The following is a 21,945-nucleotide window of genomic DNA, read 5'->3' on the forward strand; positions in this document are numbered from 1 at the left end:
CCTACACCAATGCACACAGCATAGGTAACAAAACAGGAGGAGCTGGAAGTAAACTGCATGGCAGGATAGCTGTGACACAGTTACCATCACATGGTGGAGAAACATGGTGGGATGACTCACAGGAGTGGAGTGCTGCAGTGGATGGCTGGAAATGCCTCTGAAGGCATACACAAAGAAGGATAGATGGTGGAATATGCCTTGTATATTAGAGAGTGTTTGGACTGACTAGTGCTTGACAATGGTGATGAAAGGGTTATATGTTTATGTGTAGAAATCAGAGAAAATGCCAACAAAACAGATGTCATGGTGGGAGCTTGCTATAGACCACCCAAGCAAGATGAAGAAGCAGATGCAATATTCTATAAGGAGATGGGAGAAGTCTCACTATCACTGGCTCTTGTTCTTGTACATGACTTTGACTTACCAGATAACTGCTGGAAATACAAGACTGCAGTGAGGTAACAGTCTAATTGTTTCCTGGAGTGTATGGAAGATAACTTCCAGGCACAGCTGGTGAGGGACCCAGCTAGGGAAGGTATCCCACTGAGCCTGGTTTTTGTGAACAGAGAAGGGCTTGTGGGTGATGTGATGGTTAAAGGTTTTATTGGGCACAGTGATCATGAAAAGACAGTTTTCAACTCTCAGAGAAGTAGGGAGAGGGGTCTGCAGTCTGGCTACCTTGGACTTCCAGAGGGAGATTTTGGGCTTGGGAGGCAGTCCTGAAGGACAAAGGGGTCGAGGAAGGCTGGACATTCTGCAAGAAGGGAATCTTAAAGGCACAGGAGCAGGTTGTAACCATGTGCTAAAAGACAAGCTAGCATGGAACACAATCTGTCTCAGGGAAAAAAAAAGGTTAAGCACGGAGAAAATCAGGAAGGCCAAAGCTCAGCTAGAACTTAATCTGGCTACTGCTGTAAAATATAACAAAAATATTTTCATAAACACATTAGCAAGAAAAGGAAAGCTAAATATGACCTCCATCCTTTATCACCTGGAGGCGGAAACACAGTCACAAAGGTTGAGAAAAAGATGGAGGTACTTAATGCCTTCTTTGTCTCAGTCTGTAATATCCAGACCTGTTCTCCCGGTACCCAGTCCCCAGAGCCAGAAGACAGAGACAGGGAGCAGAACAAGGCCCCAGAAATCCAAGCAAAAAGTTAGTGATATGTACATCACTTAGACACACACAAGTCTATGAGATGGGATCCACCCAACGATTCTGAGGGAGAGGGTGAAAGTGTTCACTGAGTCACTTTTCATTATTTATCAGCAGCCCCAGTGAGATGTCCCAGTTGAGTAGAAGCTAGCAAATGTGACACCCACCCACAAGAAAAGCTGGAAGGAGGATCTAGGAACTAAAGTCCCATCAGTCTGACTTTGGTGTGAGAAAAATTACGGAACAGATCATCTTCACTGCCATTATGTGGCACGTACAGGACAACCAGGCAAAAGCACCCAGCCAATGTGTTATGAAAAGCAGTTCCTACTTAACTAACCCAATCTCCTATGAAAAGGTGAGCCACTTAGATGATGAGGGAAAGGCTATGGATGTTGCCTACCTGGACTTCAAAAAAGCTGTTTTTCAAAACACTCTCTTGGAAAATCTAGCTGTTCATCACCCAGATGGGTGTACAGCTCACCTTGGCTGATGGCCAGGCCCACAGTAGGGGTGAATGGAGTTACATACAGTTGGAAGCTGATCACAAGTGGTGTTCCCTAGGGCCAGTCCTGCTTAATGATCTGGACAAGGGGATCAAATGCATCTTTAGGAATTTTGCATATGATACCAAACTGGGAGGGAGTGTTGATCTGCTGGAGGGTAAAAAGGCATTACAGAGGGATCTGGACAAGCTGGAACAATGGGTTGAGGCTAATTTTGTCATACAATGATACAACATGCCAGATCATGCCCTTGTGTCACAACAACCCCACGTAGTGCTATAGGCTTGGGAAAGAATGGCCAATGGAAAAGGACCTGAGGGTGCTGGCCATCATCCAGCTGGATATAAAGCAGCATAGTGGCCAAGCAGGCCAATGGCATCCTGGCCTGTATCAGCAATAGTGTGACCAGCAGGACCAGGGCGGTGATGGTCCCCCCGTATTCAGCACTGGTGAAGCCGCACCTTGAATCCTGTGTCCAGTTCTGGATCCCTCAATACAAGAAGGATACTGAGATGCTTGGATCATGTCCAGAGAAGGGCAATGGAGCTGGTGATAGATCTGGAGCACAAGTCTGATGAGGAGTGTCTGAGAGAACTGGCTCAGAGTTCTTTTTGCTCTCTACAACTACCTTAAAGGAGATTGTAGCAAGGTAGGGGTCGTTCTCTTCTTCCAGGGAAAAAGTGACAGGATGAGAGGTAATAGCCTCAAGTTTCATGAAGGGAGGTTTAGGCTGGATACCAGGAAAAAAAAACTTCTTCACTGAAAAGATTGTTAAGCATTGTAACACTGTCCAGGGAAGTGGCTGAGTCACCATCCCTGAAGGCATTGAAAACACATGCAAATGTGACCCTTGGAAGCATGGTTTAGGGGTGCACTTGCCATGTGATGTTAATGGTTGGACTTGATGACCTCAAAGGTCTTTTCAACTCAAGTGACTGTATGATTGTCTAGAATTTTAAACTATGTTCAACATTCAGGGATCTAAAAGGTAATTACTATGTCAATGATTTTATTTATTTATTCTCCATTTTCTATGTGGAAAACTCCATTTCCCAAAATCCTGAACCACACAAAAGCTACTGTAAAATTTGAGGAATAGGAGTGAAATCTGACCAACTCAGGTTTGATAAACTGGGTGTAAATTAAGTACCATCCATAAAACACTCTCAAGCTGAAAGAGCACTAAGTGCTACATATTGATTACCATTTGTCCTATAGGTACCATTTGTACTGTAGGTATCAAATGAACCAATCTGATGGAATCATCTATGGCCTCATTATTTATTATGCACTTTTAACCTGAAGTATAATAGAATACCTAAATGGCATAGCTTGAAATTACTTAGATCCAGACCCTTTGACTCACTTACATGTTAATGTACTTGTAAAGTTAATGCAAATAAATGCAGAATTCCCATCAGATTCATAGTCTCTTTAAAGGATGCTTTTGTTTAATGGTAACTAAACAAGAAAATGGAGAGATTGTGGAACTGCTGTGAATACACCATGTCTGCCTGCTTCCACTACACCCTCAGCTACCACCACCAAGGCAGAGGCTCTACTCCAAAATACAGATAGGGTGCACTTTAGCAATGACAGAAAAATATTCTTTGATTTCTCCTCAGATACCTGACATTTAATAACTCACAACTCAAAAATATTAATAAAAAGGTCAAATCTGTGCTTTATCTGAAAGGAGTACTACCTTTTCAGGCTACAAGTGCAGATGGTGTTCAAATAGTGTGTGTACATAATATGCTCCAGGGAAAACCTACCTCTCCTAAGATTTCCAAACCTCATGCACCACATTTTTTTCTTGATTCCTAAAAGCTCAGGAGCAGGTGCCCAGATACTAGTATCCACAGAGGGACATAAACATCTCCTGTGTACTGAAAACACAACTGTTTTATTTTGCCATCTAGTCCAACCATGAGGATCAAACCACCTGGCCTCTGAAGGTCCCTTCCAACCCAAACCATTCAGTGACGGACCATACTCAGACAAGCACCAGCACAGCCATTTATTATCACACAAGGAGCACTAAACCCAATACAGAACTAGCTACCTGTTTTAGACAGTTTGCCGGTACTTCTGTTACTTGATGAGCTATCTCCTCTTGTCAGGACGGTTATCCCACCAAAACTGGCTGTCTTTGTTATGGCTGGCTTCAAATTTCGATTTGAGCTGTCCGAGTCTGTGCTGCTCCATGGCCTCTGGTGGTCTGTCCACTTCAATTCATTCTCTGTACTGCTCTGCCGACTGCTAGATGTCTTCCCAATGCTGTCTCTGTTACCCCTACAGATATCATGAAACAAAGATTTATACACAAATAAAACCATGTCAAGGCAGAATCTATCTTTAGGTACCATACAGCAACCTTTGTAAAGAAAAATGAAATGCTCTGCCTTTACAAAAACAGGTCTTAAATGGGATTTGATCCCCACACTTATCTGTCTTCAGCACGTAATCACTGCTATACCCTTTTCACATGCACAGCACTTACGACCCTCCCCTTTTGGATATCTCCTCAGAGCACCTTACCAGATGGGGCTGACAGCAGTATTATGCAGCACTGATGTAGCATTTCTGTTGTGTGTTGAGTGCTCTCTTCCCTCAGCAAGCCCCTCACCACTTCTCACTTTGCTGTCCATTGCCTGTGATGTTTTTCTCACCAACTTCACCTGCAGTCTACCTTTGTCTTCATATCCTTATTTCTACAGCAGCTTGCTCCCAGTGATTACCAGCTATGTGAGCTCATCCAAACACTTGCCTAAATATGTGTCCTCTCAGTGTGACCCCAATCTCTTCACTGCTACTACTTCACTTAGAGACCCACAAGTCAGTTTGTTTCCCCTCTGCATAAAATAATCATTAAATTCTCTGGGTAGAGACTGCCTGTCCTTGAACAGCTGCAGAGTACCCAGTGTACTGTGAGTAATAGCACAGTAAATTCTGTGATCAGAATTTGTAGAAGAATGGCTTATTTAGGGTAAACTTCTTACACTGCACTGCTAAAATGACAAACCCAAAATGCCTACCATGGCTTTGTGCACCATGACTGTTATCCCAAGAGATGCTCAAAACACTGTATTTGGAAGGATTTTAAAAGACATTTTCCACTCCTCTGTCATAAATTACAGTGTAATAGCTTGCAGGCTCAGAGTTCTTTCTACAAATCAAAAGGATGGGACTGCAGCTATTTTTTTTTGGTCCCCTTTTTCCTTGTGGACTTGGTTCCTGCTTTTTATTTGGAGAACTTGCTGAGCTGTGTCACTTGGAACGTGAAGGAGGAAGCGTGTCAAAGATGGGATTCAGGCTGTTTCATTCCTCGCCTGTAACAGAGCATCCCTCAGATATGAACAGGAGTGTAAACCTGTTGACTATTGCTAGACTCACACAGTGGGAAAGCATGAAGAGAAACAGCACAGAAGCAACAACACAAAAAAAGGAAAAAGATTTTAAAAAGAAATCATCCTTTAAAATTTAATCAAAAAGAAAAAAACCCAAAGAATATTATTTACAGACTCCTTTGTACTCTTGTGCTTAGAAATTAACAATTCTCTTCTATTTATATTCTAGTGAAAAAGAGGGAGAGAAACAGAATGCTATTGTATCCCCATTTTCTGTGGCTTTGGATTACAAAAAATTTCTTTTAGTTACACAAACTCAAATGGATATTAGCTATTAAGACTGTGTGTGTGTGTGTAGACATCTCCTAAGTCCTGCATGCACAATCCAAGACTCTCAGATCATCAAGGCTAATCCAAAGCAAGGAGGAAGTATTTTTGCCTTCTTCCTGTGGTCATGGAGTGCAGAAGCAGATGCTCCAGCACTGTTCCTTATCTGGTGCAATCTATCCACCTCCTCTGTGGCTGCTGTGATGACATGCAGACTCAGGAACCACAGATCAAATTTTCTCCACAGACATCCATTCCTCCTCTTAGTGAAAAATTATGTAATATAAATGATATGGGTTTGAAGTGACAAATACAAACCCCAATGCATACAGACATCTAGTGTGTATCTGCCTTGCTGTCCACGTGACTTAATAGACGAAGGGCACACTCCTGAAAGCAGCCATTCCTTCCACCTCCTCTGCTTAAGACTTGTGGCAGCTGACTCACTTTTAAAGCAGCCTTGTTGATCTGAACTGAACATGTGAGAGCTGATGGCTGGAGAAGACAACCTTTCTAAAACTCTCAGAACACTGTCACCACCAGCTTCAGTCTTCCACTGATCTAGTGTGTCAATTGGTAGAACTGCTCTCCATGAAAACAGGGACTGACTCTTACTGATTTCCTGTTGGCTTGGGATGTTCTCTGTGTGGAAGGAATGGGAGTTGGGAAGACAAAGTTAACAGAAAAACGTTTCAAAACACAGATACTTCAGATAAGGGAACTTCAATCAGTTTTGCCCCAATGTACTTTTACATCAGCTTTGAACAAACCAACAAAAGGATAAAAGTCAGTCTGGGCATTAGTCTATGAAATGTGCCTGTCATATATGTTCCAGGAAAAATAAGCTACCACCATAGTCAAGTCACAGTCTGAGCAGCAAGGCAGCTGAAAATCTCATGTGGTTTCTTGAGGCAGTGGACCAAAGGGCCCTGTTGTTACCTCTGCATTCAGAGAACATGGGAAGAGTGGGGTAGAACTCTTGTTTTTCATGATCCTTTCCAACCAGAAAATTGACATACCCACACATGTCAAGGTGTGCCTTGGCAATGACACAGATAGTGGGATGCACTGGGAAATAAATATTAAATAAAGTTCATACAAACCTAAACAGCTGTCTTTTCTTATGCATATCATTGCATATGTTACTGTCTTCCAAGAGCCTACTGAAAAATGAAAAGAAATATTATGCTAAAAACCATGGTAATTCAAATTTATCTGATCGGTAAAGTTTTATTGGATTTCTAGATACGTATTTCAATTTGTGCTGGATTCAGTTTAAAGAACCAAGGCTAAAATTACCCCCTCCTCCCTCAACCCAGGGAGGCTGACAGCCATGCAGCATTTCCTGTTACTGAGCAAGTAATTCTCAGAAGCTAAGGAACCATACATCTACATCCAAAGGAAAATTCATAAAAATATCACCTAATAAGAACATAAAAAATGCAAGCCAGCAAAATACTGCATATGTAATTTTAAGTACTTGTTAAGTCACTTGGAAGTCTATGCAGCTCAGAGAAATGCTCAGATCTTCTGACAAAAAAGAAAGGCAAAGCACTTAAACACACACCTAACTTTCAACATGGCAAATCAACCGGATTGCTTGTGTGCATGAAGCTAAGCACAAGTTTAAGTGCTTCACCTGATCAAAGACACACAGCAAGAAAAAGCAGTGTTCTGCAGAACACAGCTGAAATCTCCCTCAGGACAGCAACAGTGCAGGCAGTACAATTTCCAAACTCGCCTTTTAGTGGTCTCCATTTGGGTATGCATCCTTACACTGGGCTGGTCAGTCAGCTCCCGGATTCAAGGACAGAAAAATGTGCAAATACCCGAACTGACCACAGGTATGGGATTGAATGCATGAACCAGGGGAGGCCTGGCTATGGAGTTCACGGTTTATCCCATAAAGGTACCCACCCTACCCTTAGCAGCGCAGCCTCTGAGTGCTTTCCATGCTGACTTGGAAATATGAACAACTGTGTCATCTTTGTTGCCCCAGTCTCCCCTGAGAGCGAAAACAGGTTTATGGGAGCATCTGCTTTTTGTTTTATAGGTTCCTCTGTCGCAATTTTGATTTATTTTGATAAAATGTATCTCCATAGTCATGACACAGAAGCAGCAGCTGAGGAAATACTGCTGGCCCTCAGAATATGAGGTGGTTAGATGACAGTGGTCATGATCTCCTAAGGGCTTCCCCTCGTGCCACTTACAGAACTGTCCATCAGAAAAGCTGGTTTGTATCATTAGTGTGGAATCATTTTCTATGGGAACAGCATCACCCATAAGTGCATCTGACAGACTTAAGGATGGACAGAGAACAAAATAGTGTGAGAGAGAGCCTCCCCTTATTCAGGGGGGTCATAAACAGTTTCTAAGTCTGTGCAGGACAGACTCTGCTCAAATACTCACCAATTCAATTCTCACTTTTGGTTAAAATCCTTATCTGCCATAAAGGTACACAATTTCTAAGATTTTCAACAGAGTTAAGCTACTTTACAGCTGTTATGGAGTCAACACTTCGTATTTTGTAGATCTGAAACACAGTTTCCTCTTCCATTTTGCTTTAAGTGGATTTAACGTAACAAAAATTACATTCACAAGAATTATCGTGCAGTAATGCAAAATAACAGTGAGCTCAAATATCACCATCTTATTACTACACTGCAGCAGTAAAGTAGGGACTTGTATGGAACTTGTGAGCCTTCACAAGCAACTAGTGATGCCAATGCTGCTGCTCAGTCGCACAGGACAGCAGGTTAAACAACAGACATCCAAGTGTGGTGTTTCATAAATACTGGTATCCAGCCACTGCTAGAGTGCTTTTTAAAGATCAGTAAGTTAAATTCTAAAGGCACTCCAGATACAGCATGGTCACTTGAAAGGTTAGGTGGCTCTCCCTCTCTCCCACAAACTGCTTTTGTCTCAGGAAAGCAGCAAGTCTCAGGAAAGCAGCAGTACTACTTTATCTGCTCAGATACCATACTGCAAGGCAAGCTCTATTACCCCCCTCTTAAAGCACAAAACCACTGCACATAATATGGACTGCAAAGTTGCTCAACAGTCTACTGTTTACATTTACTAGGATAAATGACTATAGAACTACAGATAGACAAAAAAAAATAATCAGAGAAACAGCTAAGTTTAACACACACACACAAAATAAAACTATTTTTACCTGTTTTCCACAAAAAGGTTTTCCTGGGAGCAAACTGACTGAAAAATAAAAAAGGCGTATCAGACGTTCTAGATATGCTCTGTTGTTCCAATTTCTTCCTTGATTTTAGAATTACCACCCCTGCTCAGGCTTAAGGGGATTTCAATTCATGCATCAGTTGCATTTGCAGAAGATGAGGGGAAAAAAGTCAAGAATAAGGTCAGGCCAGTAAAATAAATTCCATGCATTACAACACATTGCCAATGAGGTGTCTCAGTTTGGGAACAAACTGAATCTTCTCAGTTGAGACATTTGAAGAAGGCACTATGTGCAAAATACTGGCAATTTGAAGGGGAAAAATGTTTTTCCTGCATAATATAAGGTTCCACTGGTCTGGCCTATCACCTCAAAATAAAACTGTAGATAGCACCAAGCTGTAGGTTGAAAGGACAAACAGAAGGAAAGCATGCAGAATTGACAAAGCTCCTCAAAGGGAGAGAGGATACTGCAGTACTTAGAGTGTGACTTCATATTTTATGGTTGAAGAGGGAACATTGAGATATAAAATGATAATAACCTTCTTAATAATAGTATTAACAACAATCATAGCAAGAAGGCTCTCTGCTGGAGAACTTAGATTCCCAAAAAAGGTAAAGGCCTCAGAAGAAACAAATCCTATGGGCAAGTGTATAATTCTTTCAGAATTACTTGATTTTTTTATGCAAAGAAATGAAGCTACGCTCAATTTCCCATGAATAACTCTCCCTTTTTAATTTTTTCATTTCCCTCCTATTTCATGTTCGCTACACAAAATGCCTCATAGCTGTCACTGGATTATATCTCTTTCAGGTACAGAAGAAAGAACTTGCACTGAATTTAAACAAAAGACAGGCAAAGGGAGGAGGGCACCAGAGATTATGCCCATTACTTCTGTAACAATAGGACTCACCCCAAAGAATAATAAAATGCCAAATGCCATCATTAACTGTGTCAAATTTTAGCAGTATGCGATAGGCAGAGATATTGGATGTTTCTGTTTTGAAAAGGGTGAGGTAATGACCCACTCAAAAGAGTGCTGGCCAACACCAGAAGCAATACCCTGCTTATTCTTAATGCTCCAGCTGATGCCTGGACAAGGTTTTCCCTTGGCACCACAGCTAGTGTTACCCCATCAATCTACAAAAGGAAGAAATTTATCCCTGAGATGGCAATACAGTTTCTCATTAGACTGCAATTCACCCACTCAGAATCCACATCAGGGAACAGTTAACCGTTCTGTGGCTTTCCAGGTGAGCTCTCACCCTGCACTCCTGCTAAATTTGCAAGGCACTGGGGTGCATTAGGAGCAAGTACATTTCCCCTTAGCATGAAGCCTCAGGACATCAGGAGCAAGTTCTCCATTGCCAGGAACCAAATTCCCACCAGCTACAGCAGGCCTAGTATTTCACTCCAAGCTAAGAGAAGATACAAACTATTTCACCTAAAATCACAGGGATCCTTTGTACAACTACAACACTGTGTCTTCTCTCATTTTATGTACCTTACTCAGGTGCCAGGTTTCATTAACAAATGTGCAGACTTCAGCATAATCTAACTATGCTGAAGCAAAAAAAGCCCCAGGAAAGCATACTGGTGTAACCCCATGGACCTGTACAACCACAGCTGTGGGGTCATGTATTCCTCTCGAGCTTCATGATGGATATCTGTGCATTGAGTTCTGTGCAGCCACATCCCAAAGCTACAGGATTACAGCTACTCTTACACAAAAACTTTTGCTTAGACCAGAATACTGGACTGGATACCCACAAAGTTGCAAAAGCAAGGGGGGCCTGTAATACACCTGTCTATATTTATTTTATTTGATTAAAGTTTTTAAAGAGACTGGGGTATAAAGCAGAATAAATATCTAGGATTTATATTCTATCAAGCAAGCAGAAAGGTCTGCTTCCTGTCTCAGGTCAGATGGGAACCTCTATCAAGCGTATTACAGACTTTAATTTGAATCCATAATAACTCCATTTGTCTTCTTGGTTGATGATGTTGGCACAGTGCCACACAATCCCTGGAAATTATTCTTCAGACAGGTGTGAGGCTGAGAGGCAGACAAGACAGGCATTTTTTTATTATTTTATTCTTACTGTTAAAAATCAAATGGTTAAGCAGCTCTGAACAGAAATTTAGCTACTACAAGTTCAGGAGACACATTCCTGATGTATAGCATCACTGCTCAATTTAAAGCACGAGGAAGGCTTGAACACACAGCACAGCTGTTATCAAAAAAGTCCTTAAAACACTTCACTCTTGTTTACCCTTTAAACATACTGGCAACAAACTTACCAGATCAAAAAATTATGTAAGATTACCTTAGTTAGCATCCTTGGAGATCTCTGCATGCAAGATTTACAGTAGGGTGCTCTGTATAACTAATTGTTACTTATGAAATGAGTATTTCACTTTTCCAATTTCCAAGAAACTTTTAAAGTCTGAACTGGAAAACGTGCATCAGTGCTGCCAGTACATTAGATAGGGAGTTGCTGCTTCTGTTTTCAACTACATTAGCAAATGCAGATAGCTATTAATATGCAGCAAAATCCTGCAGTGGATATTATCAGGTAATAATTTCCATGTCAATGAAGATGTGATAAATCTTAGGCTTTCAACTAATGCTTGTTATTTGACCTGCAGCCACAAAGAAAGTCTCTGTACACCAGTACAGGAGTTTTAGTACCTACAGGTTTATGGTGGCCAGCACAAGGCATGCCTCAGATTTGTTTTTATTAATTTTAAGCCCTCTTCTTCGTAATCTTTTCACACTAGAGAGACAGAGCAGGCTGAAACCACATCTACATATATTTCTTTTGTTTCTCTTTTAATCAGAGATTAAGATAAAAATTCTCTGAGTTTTCTTGACTACAAGAATCATGACTTACTGTACCTAAAGGATCTGGTTCTTCAGAGTACACTCCTTGGTGAAAAATAGACACTACAGTTGACAACAGAAAACAAACACAATGCTGTATTTCCTGTAATAAGTTTCATGTGTACCATGGGCAATTCTAGCATTTGTGTAAGTAGGAAAAAAATCCACATTTTTCAGTGAATACAGAATGATCCCCAGAGAATGCATTTATGAACACTGAAAGGTCCTAGAGTGACTCTGGCTCATGAGGTTATACATTGCTCTAACCTTGAAGAATGAAATTTCCCCCTATAATTTGATTGCTAGTCTTTGCAATCAATTTTCTGCATGTTTCAAAGCCAAACATCATATATCATTTATGGATGCATTTGGGACTCTCTGCTAAATCTCTACAGAGGGAAATAACAACTTATCTTATTCCTCTATGTTGTTCTTTGTCTTTCTTGGACAATAACTTCAACTTCCCAAACACAACTAAAGCAGTTCGGACAAGGAACTTCTCTGCAAGACCCAGACAGTGCAGGTCCTCTGCTCCAGTTTGCTGTAAATTCACAAATTGTTTTAAAACTAAGTTTCCAATAAAAACACGTTTTAAAAAGGAAGGTTTTAAGTTTTGCAACAAGAAAATATCCTTGAAAATAGTTTTGAGCATAACAGAGCTCAGTCTGCACTTTTTTTTACTGTTCGCAGCCTGAAAAATTTGAGATGAACTTTGCAGCTCTTATTTCAGTGAGCTGGAATAATCATGTTTATTAATTATTTATTTCTTCACCAATCCTTTTTATTAAAATATAAAACTAACATGCTTCTCAAACCCTGCCACTTGCTGGGATGGGAGTCATTAAAACTTCAAGCTCTCCTTGTCAAAATTTGTGATAGCCAACATAGCAGATGAAAAACTTAACAGAAAGTATAATTTAAACTGACTAATACCAGACTAATCATCATAAGGATGATCATAATGATGGCATCACTCATGAACATACTTATTTTGTTTAAACCTTTCCACTTAGAAATGAAGAGTTCTGGTGCACTAGAGTCCTGCAAGATCAAAGGAAGGACAGGCAAGCTTTATATTGTTATGTGGGGTCTGGGTTAAGACATTTTTCACAGCACTTGAAACATGCATGAAATTTTTTGCCCTGGCAAACAGACTGCCTTTTCTTCATAAATTTTATGACTCTTGGGCTGTTATCTAAAGGGTTTTGGGTACTTAATACATGTTTGGGGGGGACAGGGGGGTTGTTGCTGGATGCAACAAGTACTCTTCACCGTCATGGCTGCCCGTTGAAGACCTCTCATGTAAGCTCTTTTCATGCATACTCTAGTTCTGTGATCCATTTGCTAAGATTCATGAAGAAGGCACTGATAAAGGCTTGACTACAGCAGTGTAAACAATATAGAGGAAATAAAAGTACCACATGATTAATCCATCTTCGACTCTCCTTCTATATGTGCAATTTGCAGAGTAACAAGGCTTAGGTACCTACCTCACACAAACATGGGGAGAATTAGACTAATTAATGACTGCAGAGGGCCTTAAAACTTCACAGTCTTACAGGCAGTAAGTGACTATCTATTACAGGAAGCCATTTCTCTCTTTCCTAAAATTGAAAAAATACATTGTCCACCATCACAGTCACTGGCATCATCCTAAAAACACCTTGTATCTGGCAAGGGGTGCTCTACCCAAAAAAGCTAAAACACAGATTGCTGTTAACATTAAACATACAGCTTGCTGAATTCACTGCACTATGATGTTCGCTAACACCTACAACAGCAGAGAGAGAGAGCAAAGGAGTGGATATGAGAGAGAGAGGGAGAGATAGCTAACACTGCTGATCTTTAAAAGCACTTCCTCCCAATTCCATCTAAAATGCCTGCCACAAAGTACACTTTTACTTAGGTCTTGCCACTTGAAAATACTAACCCAATGAACCATAGCAGCCTCCTGCTCTGGGCAATTCAAGTGCTCACCACTTGCCTGTTTTTAGAACCCAAATATCTAAAGGTAACAGCAGCAATACACTATAGAACCACTTTCAGGACACTTTTCCAGCCACCCGTTTCCCAGCTTGGCATTTCTAGCTTCAGCTTCTGATAGAAACTGGACTATTTGTTTATAACTTTCCATTTGGCAATTACTTTCCATTTGGTAACTTTTAGCATTTTGCCCCATCTGAATTCTTCTTCAAAGCCCAAGATTTTTTGGTTTTGCACAAGCTCTTTTGTAATGTGCCAAAACCTCTTATAAAACCTCATTAAAAAAACCTGTTGCAAAGAGGCTCTTGCAGCTCTTGAACAATTTGGCAATTCTACCATGTATAGCCTGTGACAGTATTTATGTAGACCTACATGCTGAAGCCGTAAGAGAAACTGAAGGGCTTTTTATGAAATCATCTCAGTCAAGAAAGAAGTGAGGCTAAAAAAAAATTAGATGTAGCTAGCTATTTACTAAGAAGCAAGACAACACACATCTTAAAACTATACAGTGTATTCTGCCAAATAAAAACAACTCCTAAACCAGAGAATAGTACTATTAGCCCTGCAACATATGAACAGCTTTAATTTAAAGGACACATATGATTTTCAAAAATAGTTTTAATTTGCTTTATTCCCATATTCCCCCTAAATGGCAGAACTCCAACTGAGATATGAGATAAAACATTAAAATAGTGAGTTTTTTCTATTTTTTTTCCTTTTTATTACGTCATCATTACAGTATTACATGAAATTGTTTCTTTCAGGAATATCAGGCATTGCTCACAGATGTTTGATATTTAAGTATTTTCCTTACCAATATACCTTGTAGTGCAAATTCTGATTTTTTGCTATGGGTAAGAATTTTAATGCCTGCTTAATTTTATTCCTTTTAGAATATAATCATCAACAGCATGACTGAACTCTTTCTGATGGTAGAAGTACAGTTTAATCAGTTATTTAAAAAAAAAATCATTTAACTCCATGTTTAAACTCTGCCCTTTCTTTGTTCTCATTGTTTCTTTGTTTGATTGTTTCTTTGTCCTGATGGTACAGAGCTGGCCCAAAATACCAAAACTACGATGAGTCTCTGCAGAAGGACACTTATAAAGATTTGATCCAGCTTGAAAGAAATATAAAATAACACAGCTATTTGAAATCATTGAGAGTGTCCACTTAAATCACTACTCTTTCGCTACCAGAAGAGAAGGAAAAAAGAAGCAAACCTAGGCCATGTGAACATGAACATTCAAAGAAACTGGACAGGCACTCCTCAGACAACATGCTGGACCTGATCTCTCCTCTACCCTCCTCCCTGCAACTCTCATCACCTCACTCTCCAGTCAGCCTCCACACCTCTAATACTCCTCTGTGACCCTCTGCACCAATCTGCTTTCCCTGTCACCTCCAGCTCCACAGGGCAAGTCCAGCTCCAGTGTTGTTGTAGGAGGGGAGCAAAACTGTCTGACTACCAGCGAAGGTATGGCACTAAAGAGGCAATTAAAATAACTACTCACATCTTGTGCAAATATTCTCTCCCTCACTCTCTGATACTCCTCTTCTCTCTCTTCAATTGATTTACTTCGTCTGTCACCTCTAAATGGAAGAATTCTGTTTTGCTGAGCAAAAAGAAAACCAGGAGGGTTATATAAGTTGAGCTGTTAAAAACTGCCATTAAGTAACTGTCAGCTGAGAATAATAAATGTTCACTTAAACAAATGAAGCACAAAAATTATAGCTGTCATTTCTGCACAAAAAAACCTGCAAGACTGGGCGCTCGAGGATTTCCAGTTAGATATTGCACATGGGCTCATAGAGCGGGTGGCCAAAAGGAGGCTTTCTGTGCAGCTTTTGTGGACTTGCCATCCTAAAATTGAGTGTTCTCACTCCAGATCTAAGTGTCATTGTTCTCAACTACTAACATTTCTTGGTTCTCCTACCAGCTGTGAGGAGCAGGAGGGCAGGCAGTGGTGGGCTACCTAAGAATTCAAAGAAGAAAGAGGGTAACTAGGCTGCAAGAGCTAAACTGCAAACCCTAGAAGAAACCCACAAAGTCTGTGTGTGCAAGAAGTCCCAGATATTTGGCACAACAGTTTTAACTATTTTCACACTGTATGGAACCCTCTACTGAAGTTTTGCTGGGAAAGATGGGCCATTTTTTTCTCTTGGTAAATGACAGTGTGGGAAATGGCTGTGCCATCGGAGGGAAGAGAGGAGACAAGCCCCACTGGGAAATACTTCATTGACAAGTGGGTTTCAAGGACTGGTCCTTCTCTCCCCTGCATCTGTGCACCGGGTGAGATAGGTCATGCTACTTTCCTTTGATTGATCCCCATGGTCACCACACCCTGAAACTGCTTGGGGTTTGTTTTCAAAGACAACTCGGATGCAGCACAACTGGTAAGGATGCCATGTACAACTGAAAGTCAAGGAAAAATGAGTGAAAAAAGGAAAGAAAAAGACCAGTTCTTTACTGAAAACATGAAGGGAAGTGGCAGCAAGAGACTCACTGGTTGGTTCCTCCACAAATATAACCCTAGCAAAGAAAGAAAGAAAGCATACACTGTTCTCTTACCTGTGAAAATTTTCTCATAAAATCACATCAGAGCTGTTGGGGTTTTTGTGTTGTGGTTTTTATTTTTTGTTGTTGTTTGTTTGTTTGTTTGTTTGTTGGTTTGTTTTGTTTTGTTTTTATTGGGGTTTTTTGTTTGGTTTGGTTTTTGTTTTTGGTTAATCGATTCCACATACACAGCTTGTACTGGATTGAAACAGCACAACACCTGCTTTTAAATACAGCACAAACACACACATTTCCCTGATGCTCTCCTACTCACCTAAGTTAAGGTAGTGTTATGGCACAGGCAATACAGGGGAGAAGTCTGCCACAGTACATGCACAGGCAAGTTGCACAGACAGTAAAAAGTGGTGAGGGCACAGGAGGAGGAAGGGAAGTAAAAGATGAACCTCATTTACTTTTGGTCAAAAGGAAATTTAGGATAGTTAAAAAAAATCAACCTGGCCTCACCATCACATCTTTGGAGTTTTATTTATTTATTTATTACACTTTTTTTTTCTCCTCTCTGCTTTTTGGGTTACATCAGTTCATCACTGGTACATACTCAAATCCAACTCTGAATGGGTAGAATGGAAGAAGGAAGCTACAGGGAGCATAACAACTGCCATAGTTAGGCAAGACATTGAGGAATGCAACTGACACAGCCTTCCACGCAGCCTGGAGCCACCAGCATTCCCCCTCCCATGGGCATGCAGCAAGTCCTGCACCAAGCAAACCACCCATGCAAACCCACACACTTCCACAGCTAAAGCGGCCACGCTGGGGCTCAGTGCCACCTGTGCCAAAGGAGGTGGGGAGGGGCAAGAGGGGAGGGCAGGAGGAGAGCAACAACAAAAGAACAATAATAACATCAGTCAGCCCATCTTCAAAAACAGAACAAATTTCATCAACTCTCAAACCAAGAACCAACCTGATTGTCTTCTTTATCAATACTAGAGTTATCTCGCTTCAAGATAAATCGCTTCTGGGATTCTTCACCTTTTTCATCTTTTAAATGTTCAGAAAACCTTTGCTCTGGTCTGCCATCAAAGTAAAACATAGCAATAAAAAAATCTTTTTTTTTGGTTTTGCTTTGATCTTTATTTCTCAGTGCTCTTTGTTTTCACACAGGTATTCAGTGCAAAAGCAGTTAACATTTGTGAGATAATGCTTATAGCTGTCTGAGGCTGCTGCATCAAAGCTAACTATTATTGCTATAAATATCTTTTGTTGTAGTTGTGTAGCAAAGAATTGGAATCCAAAGTCTCAGTCACTGAAATACTTAGACTCTCCTCACTGTGACTGAAGGACACAGAAAACAAATTACCATATTGTATGTTAATTTGCTTCCTTCAGTAGCTGGAATCTCTGGCAACACTGCCACTTAGTGAAGCCTACCCATCTTGAAAAGCAAGGGAAAACTGGTAGAAATCTTAAGAAAACCAAAACAAAAACCAGGCACCCAAGAGTGTTTCCTCCTTCCTATTAAGCAAAACCAGTAAAGGGAGGGACTGATAATGTTTTGCTAAAATAAAATTTTATCTCATCACAAATAAGTGGGAAAAATACTCCAAAACAATCATAGAGCATCCAACAATTCACTGATTTAAACTCATACATTTATTTATTTATGTTTTTATTTATTTTAAAAGCCAAACCCCAAGTTTTTGGTTCAACATTTTCAGGTTTATAGCCTGTTATGCCATTCCATGTTCTTACCTTGTGCAAAAAGTAGCATCTTCTATCACCTCACCTTGTGCAAAAAGAGAACTTTAAGAAGCAACTTTTGTGACCAAGTTGGTCACTTGTAGCTATGGTAATATTTTAAGCCTGCACGTTTTAAAACTGCAGTATCTTAAACTCAACTACATCAATAGGGTGACCAATGGTCTCAAGAACTGAGCTGACATTCATAAACTGCTATCACCTGATTGAGGGGGCTATTAGTGCACAAACTGTGTTTTAAAAGCAGCAATACACCGTGAGATTTCTCAGGGAACACAAGCCTTGTGTTCAGTGCTGAAAGACCTGCCAACAGCAGTAGTGGTAGGAGATGCTCATGTCTAGATAACTATACAAACAAGCCACAAAGCTTCCCTGACATCAACGGAAGCAATGGCAAAGAAAGCAAAAGTTAGAATTTAAAGAAGTCAGTGCTTTTGCAAATAAGAGTCTTCTACAAACATTAGAAAAACCCCTCAGCTTCATCTTATTTCACAACAGAAAATTAAATCAGATGCATAAATCAGCGACCATTTTGTTGTTACAGGGTTACAGATTTCAAATCAAAATACAGCATATTCATGCCATAACTGCAGTCCATAACAATTCATTGTCAGATATACAGGAAACATTTGTAAGAAACTATAAGAAATTCAATAGTAAGGCACACCAGCTATCCCACCTCTCTTTCTGAATGAATTTTGAACACTTGCACTTCTCATAATTTGCATTTTTGTGACAGAGCTACAAAATGCATTATCCTGATTTCCACAGATTTTGACAATTCAAGAAATCTCTGACCACCATCCATAGCTATAGAGCCCAAGTCATTAGATTCTCTGGATGCCCTGCTAGCCTTCCTTGGGAAAAGCCCAGAGGACCATGGCCCTCCACATAGTAGTTTCATAATCTAATGGATCATTCAGTATGTTTCCTCATAAACTGAAATGCTACAAAGCCCCATTAATGGATTGCTAGGTGGGTTGCTTTCCCTTTTCTCCCATTAATGAGCACTATGCCTGCGCAGTCAGAAATGAAGATTCATTCACTCAAATATTATGCTTTCACAGGACTATCCGAGAATTGTTATTTTTCTAGTTTTACATCCTAAATCACAAACAAAACTTCTGCAGTTGCACCATCAGTGTAAAAATTAGATCTGTAAATTACCTACTGAGCATCTAATAAACTATATTAAAAGAAAAATAAATTAATTATATTTTAAAATTCAAGAAAAAGTCATTAGAGAGAAAAAAAGCTTGAAAAAGTTTTTAAAAATGTCTCCTCCAATTACTAACTTATTTAAACAATAACATGATTTTTATAATTCACAGCATTTTTTTAAATTTTAAATCCCATTTTCATTTCTTTTAATATTTATAAAATGTTTCTATTTCTCATAAGAGAAAAGAAAAAGTGTAAGATGAAACTGAAAGTCAAAATTAATGATTCAGTGTGTGCCTGTTAATAAAATTAATCTAAAAGTCCAGTAGGTGATCAATCTCCAGTTATGAAAAGAAATTTGCATGGGCAGAGAGACTCTGCAAATGTGCAGAGCACTCCAGAGCACCAGGGTACCTTCAGAACCATGAGAAGGTCCACATCTCTCAGCCATCTCTGCAGCTCTGGCCATTGTTACCAGCAAGGTTGCAAGGAACATGACCAGTTCAGTTCATAGGGATGCAAAGCCTGAGAGAAGACTGTCACATGAGATTTAGGATACCATACCAATAAGTGTCTTCAGGCACAGCAACATGCAGGCCTCCCTCAAACACTGAAAATCATCAGCAGAAGGAAATGTAGACTAACTATTCTAAAGAATATATTCACACAAGTGCTTGTGTTTTGCTCCTTAATACTATCTACTGCATATTCTTTTTTAAAACCTTTTGCAAAAAAACCCAAAAAATTAGTACGATAGAAATGGCAAAGAATGTTTAAAACCAGTAAGTGACACCAAATGTTCTGAATCACTTAGGTAGAGAAAAGGTTGACTCTGAAAAGGTTTGGGTGTGTTCCACTGATGGAAGCCAGTGTAAACCCCCCATTCCCAGCTTTTAAGTTCTGTCTAACAGCATAATGTATCTGTTGTAAGGAACCATAGACATTGTGGTTATTCTGGGGAAATCTGTTACATTAGTTTATGAATTTGCAGGTGAATCAAGTACTTAAAAACAAAGAAAATAATGCACAGTTTTGTGTATGATGTAGCGTAGTGTCAATACACTAACAGTATATAATTACAATAATACAGCAGATGCAGTGAATTAATCTCGTGTAAATCCTAAATTCATAAGAATCACATTTACTCATCTGAGCTTTTTTAGCTGATACTGCCACTAGTAGTCTGCACAATGTATCAGATTGTGTTCATGCATGTATGGGAGTGAATTTATCAAGATTATTTTTAGTATGGCATGAATTAAGTTCTTACTGAAGTCATAGCAAGGTTTACAGTTATTATTATTACTACAAACCCATTAAGAAATCAGGAACTTCTTTACTATTACAATGCTGGATACCTAAATTGTGTTTTCAAAAAATTTTAAAAATGGGACTTGCACAGCCTTTTTGAAGAGACACCAAGAACTTCTGAAGGCATTATCACTAACTCAAGTACTCTTCACTATTTAGGGATCTTCCAAAAAAAAATTAGAAATTGCATACAAAGCAACCTACAATACCTGTACTATACTGGTGGGTTGACCATGGATAACAGTACACCATCTACTTGGTAAGAGACATGTGCAAGAAAAAAGATATGCAAACATCTGACTACAAGCAATGCTGTCTACCTGTAAGACAGGATGTCATTTAACCCATTCAGTATTTCATTTATCCTCCATGAAACTAGTGCACCAATTGTAAATCCCAAAGTCTACTACTCCAGAAAAAGAAGTTTAAGGAGGAAATACCTTTTAAAGCAATAGGATTTTTTAAAATTTGAGGACTCTACTGAGAAAAAAGTGTGACCCAGTTACACCTTAAAGGCACAGAAACCAACCCAAAGTGAGGGGGAAAGCACACAGGCTAAAAGATACAAAGTCTGGTGTGTTTTTGGTTTGTCTTGGTTTTATCTAATATAACCTTTTAATAATTCAAATTTTGTATTGCTATATGAATGGAAGCAAAACATCTGTGCCCTGAAAATGCAACTTCATAAGACCATAAGTGCATATAAATTAATTTCATATTTCCTAACAGTTGTCAGGTAGCTTAGTCGCCTTTCTGGCAATGTAGTCCTGACTGGAATACAGAACATATTTCTTCCTTTCCTGTAAAGCTGTTGATCAGGCACTAGAAATGTTTAACAGAGATTGAACCTGAGTGTAACTTAGAGCATCCTCAGGCAGCAGTCCCTTTCTCACTCTCAGATCTGCCACAAAGCACAGACCCTTTGAGCAGCCAAGACAGCCTCTCCTCTCCATCCTTCCCAGAAGTGTTCAGGTAGGTGTTCAGGTAGGTGCCAGTACAATATCTCTGGGTAGCCAGCTTCAGTAGGTGTCTTGCAGCATCCAGACATTTCCCCATTAAAAACTTCCCAAAACTTCTGCAAAGTCTGCCCCCATCACTTTAGACTGTTACCTAATCTTTTTTTTTTTCCTCCACAGTAAAAAGGGATTTTTGTCAAGTGATCAGTTTAACCAAAGGCCAGACACAGTATGTAACAGGCATCATTAACCCTACTATGCAGTGCTTTTCCCTGACTCAGGAGCATTTCTATATACTTGTATGAAATATCAGGTCCAGACTTAGGAAGAGTACCCAGGTAAAATCTCTGGGCAATACTGTGTCCCCCTTTCTCTTGGCTGTGCTCCTTCCCAGGCAGACAATGACCATGTCAAATCTTTCAGCCTCATTTTTGTGCTGGCTGAATACTATAATGGTCACTTCAAGGTATGGGTGAAGTTTCTTATTTCCATGCTTGGAATTATTTCACTGTAAGGGTGGCCAAACACTGTCACAGGCTGCTGAGACAGGTGGTGGACTCTCCATCCTAGGGATGGTCCTGGACATGGTCTTGGGCAACTGGGTCCAGGCGGTGCTGCTTGACCAAGAATTGCACTAGATGACTTCCAGAATCCTTCTGTCTTAACCATACTACCATCTTGTGAAACACTGAATCTGTTATATAGTAACAAATCCATAGCAGAGCAAATCTCCATCAGTACCTTTTAGATGCTTCTTGTGCCCATTCATTCTTTTATAAGTTTGCCATTTTTCTTTCTGATGTTATAGTTCTTTAAAAGCTGTGGGCAGTCCTTACTTAAGCAAG

The 21,945-nt window shown here is 39.9% G+C and overlaps 1 protein-coding gene across 15 annotated transcripts in view; it reads right to left on the reverse strand.

The window, feature by feature from the left end:
* ARPP21 (cAMP regulated phosphoprotein 21) overlaps window positions 1-21,945 on the reverse strand; it is a 101,990-nt gene that overhangs the window by 59,258 nt on the left and 20,787 nt on the right. For 3 of the 15 annotated variants that reach the window (XM_062497559.1, XM_062497542.1, XM_062497533.1), the window contains exons 8-10: window positions 16,879-16,987; window positions 8,515-8,552; window positions 3,728-3,957 (exon numbers count right to left, since the gene is read on the reverse strand). In XM_062497559.1, coding sequence (XP_062353543.1) covers window positions 3,728-3,957; window positions 8,515-8,552; window positions 16,879-16,987 — 377 coding nt within the window. Of the gene's footprint in view, window positions 1-3,724; window positions 3,958-6,442; window positions 6,503-8,514; window positions 8,553-14,910; window positions 15,013-16,878; window positions 16,988-21,945 lie in introns of all 15 variants that reach the window. The other 12 variants (XM_062497506.1, XM_062497463.1, XM_062497481.1 and 9 more) reach the window with 11 other exon arrangements.

The sequence above is a fragment of the Cinclus cinclus genome, chromosome 1 (assembly GCF_963662255.1).
Source record: "Cinclus cinclus chromosome 1, bCinCin1.1, whole genome shotgun sequence".
Taxonomy (NCBI): Eukaryota; Metazoa; Chordata; class Aves; order Passeriformes; family Cinclidae; genus Cinclus; species Cinclus cinclus.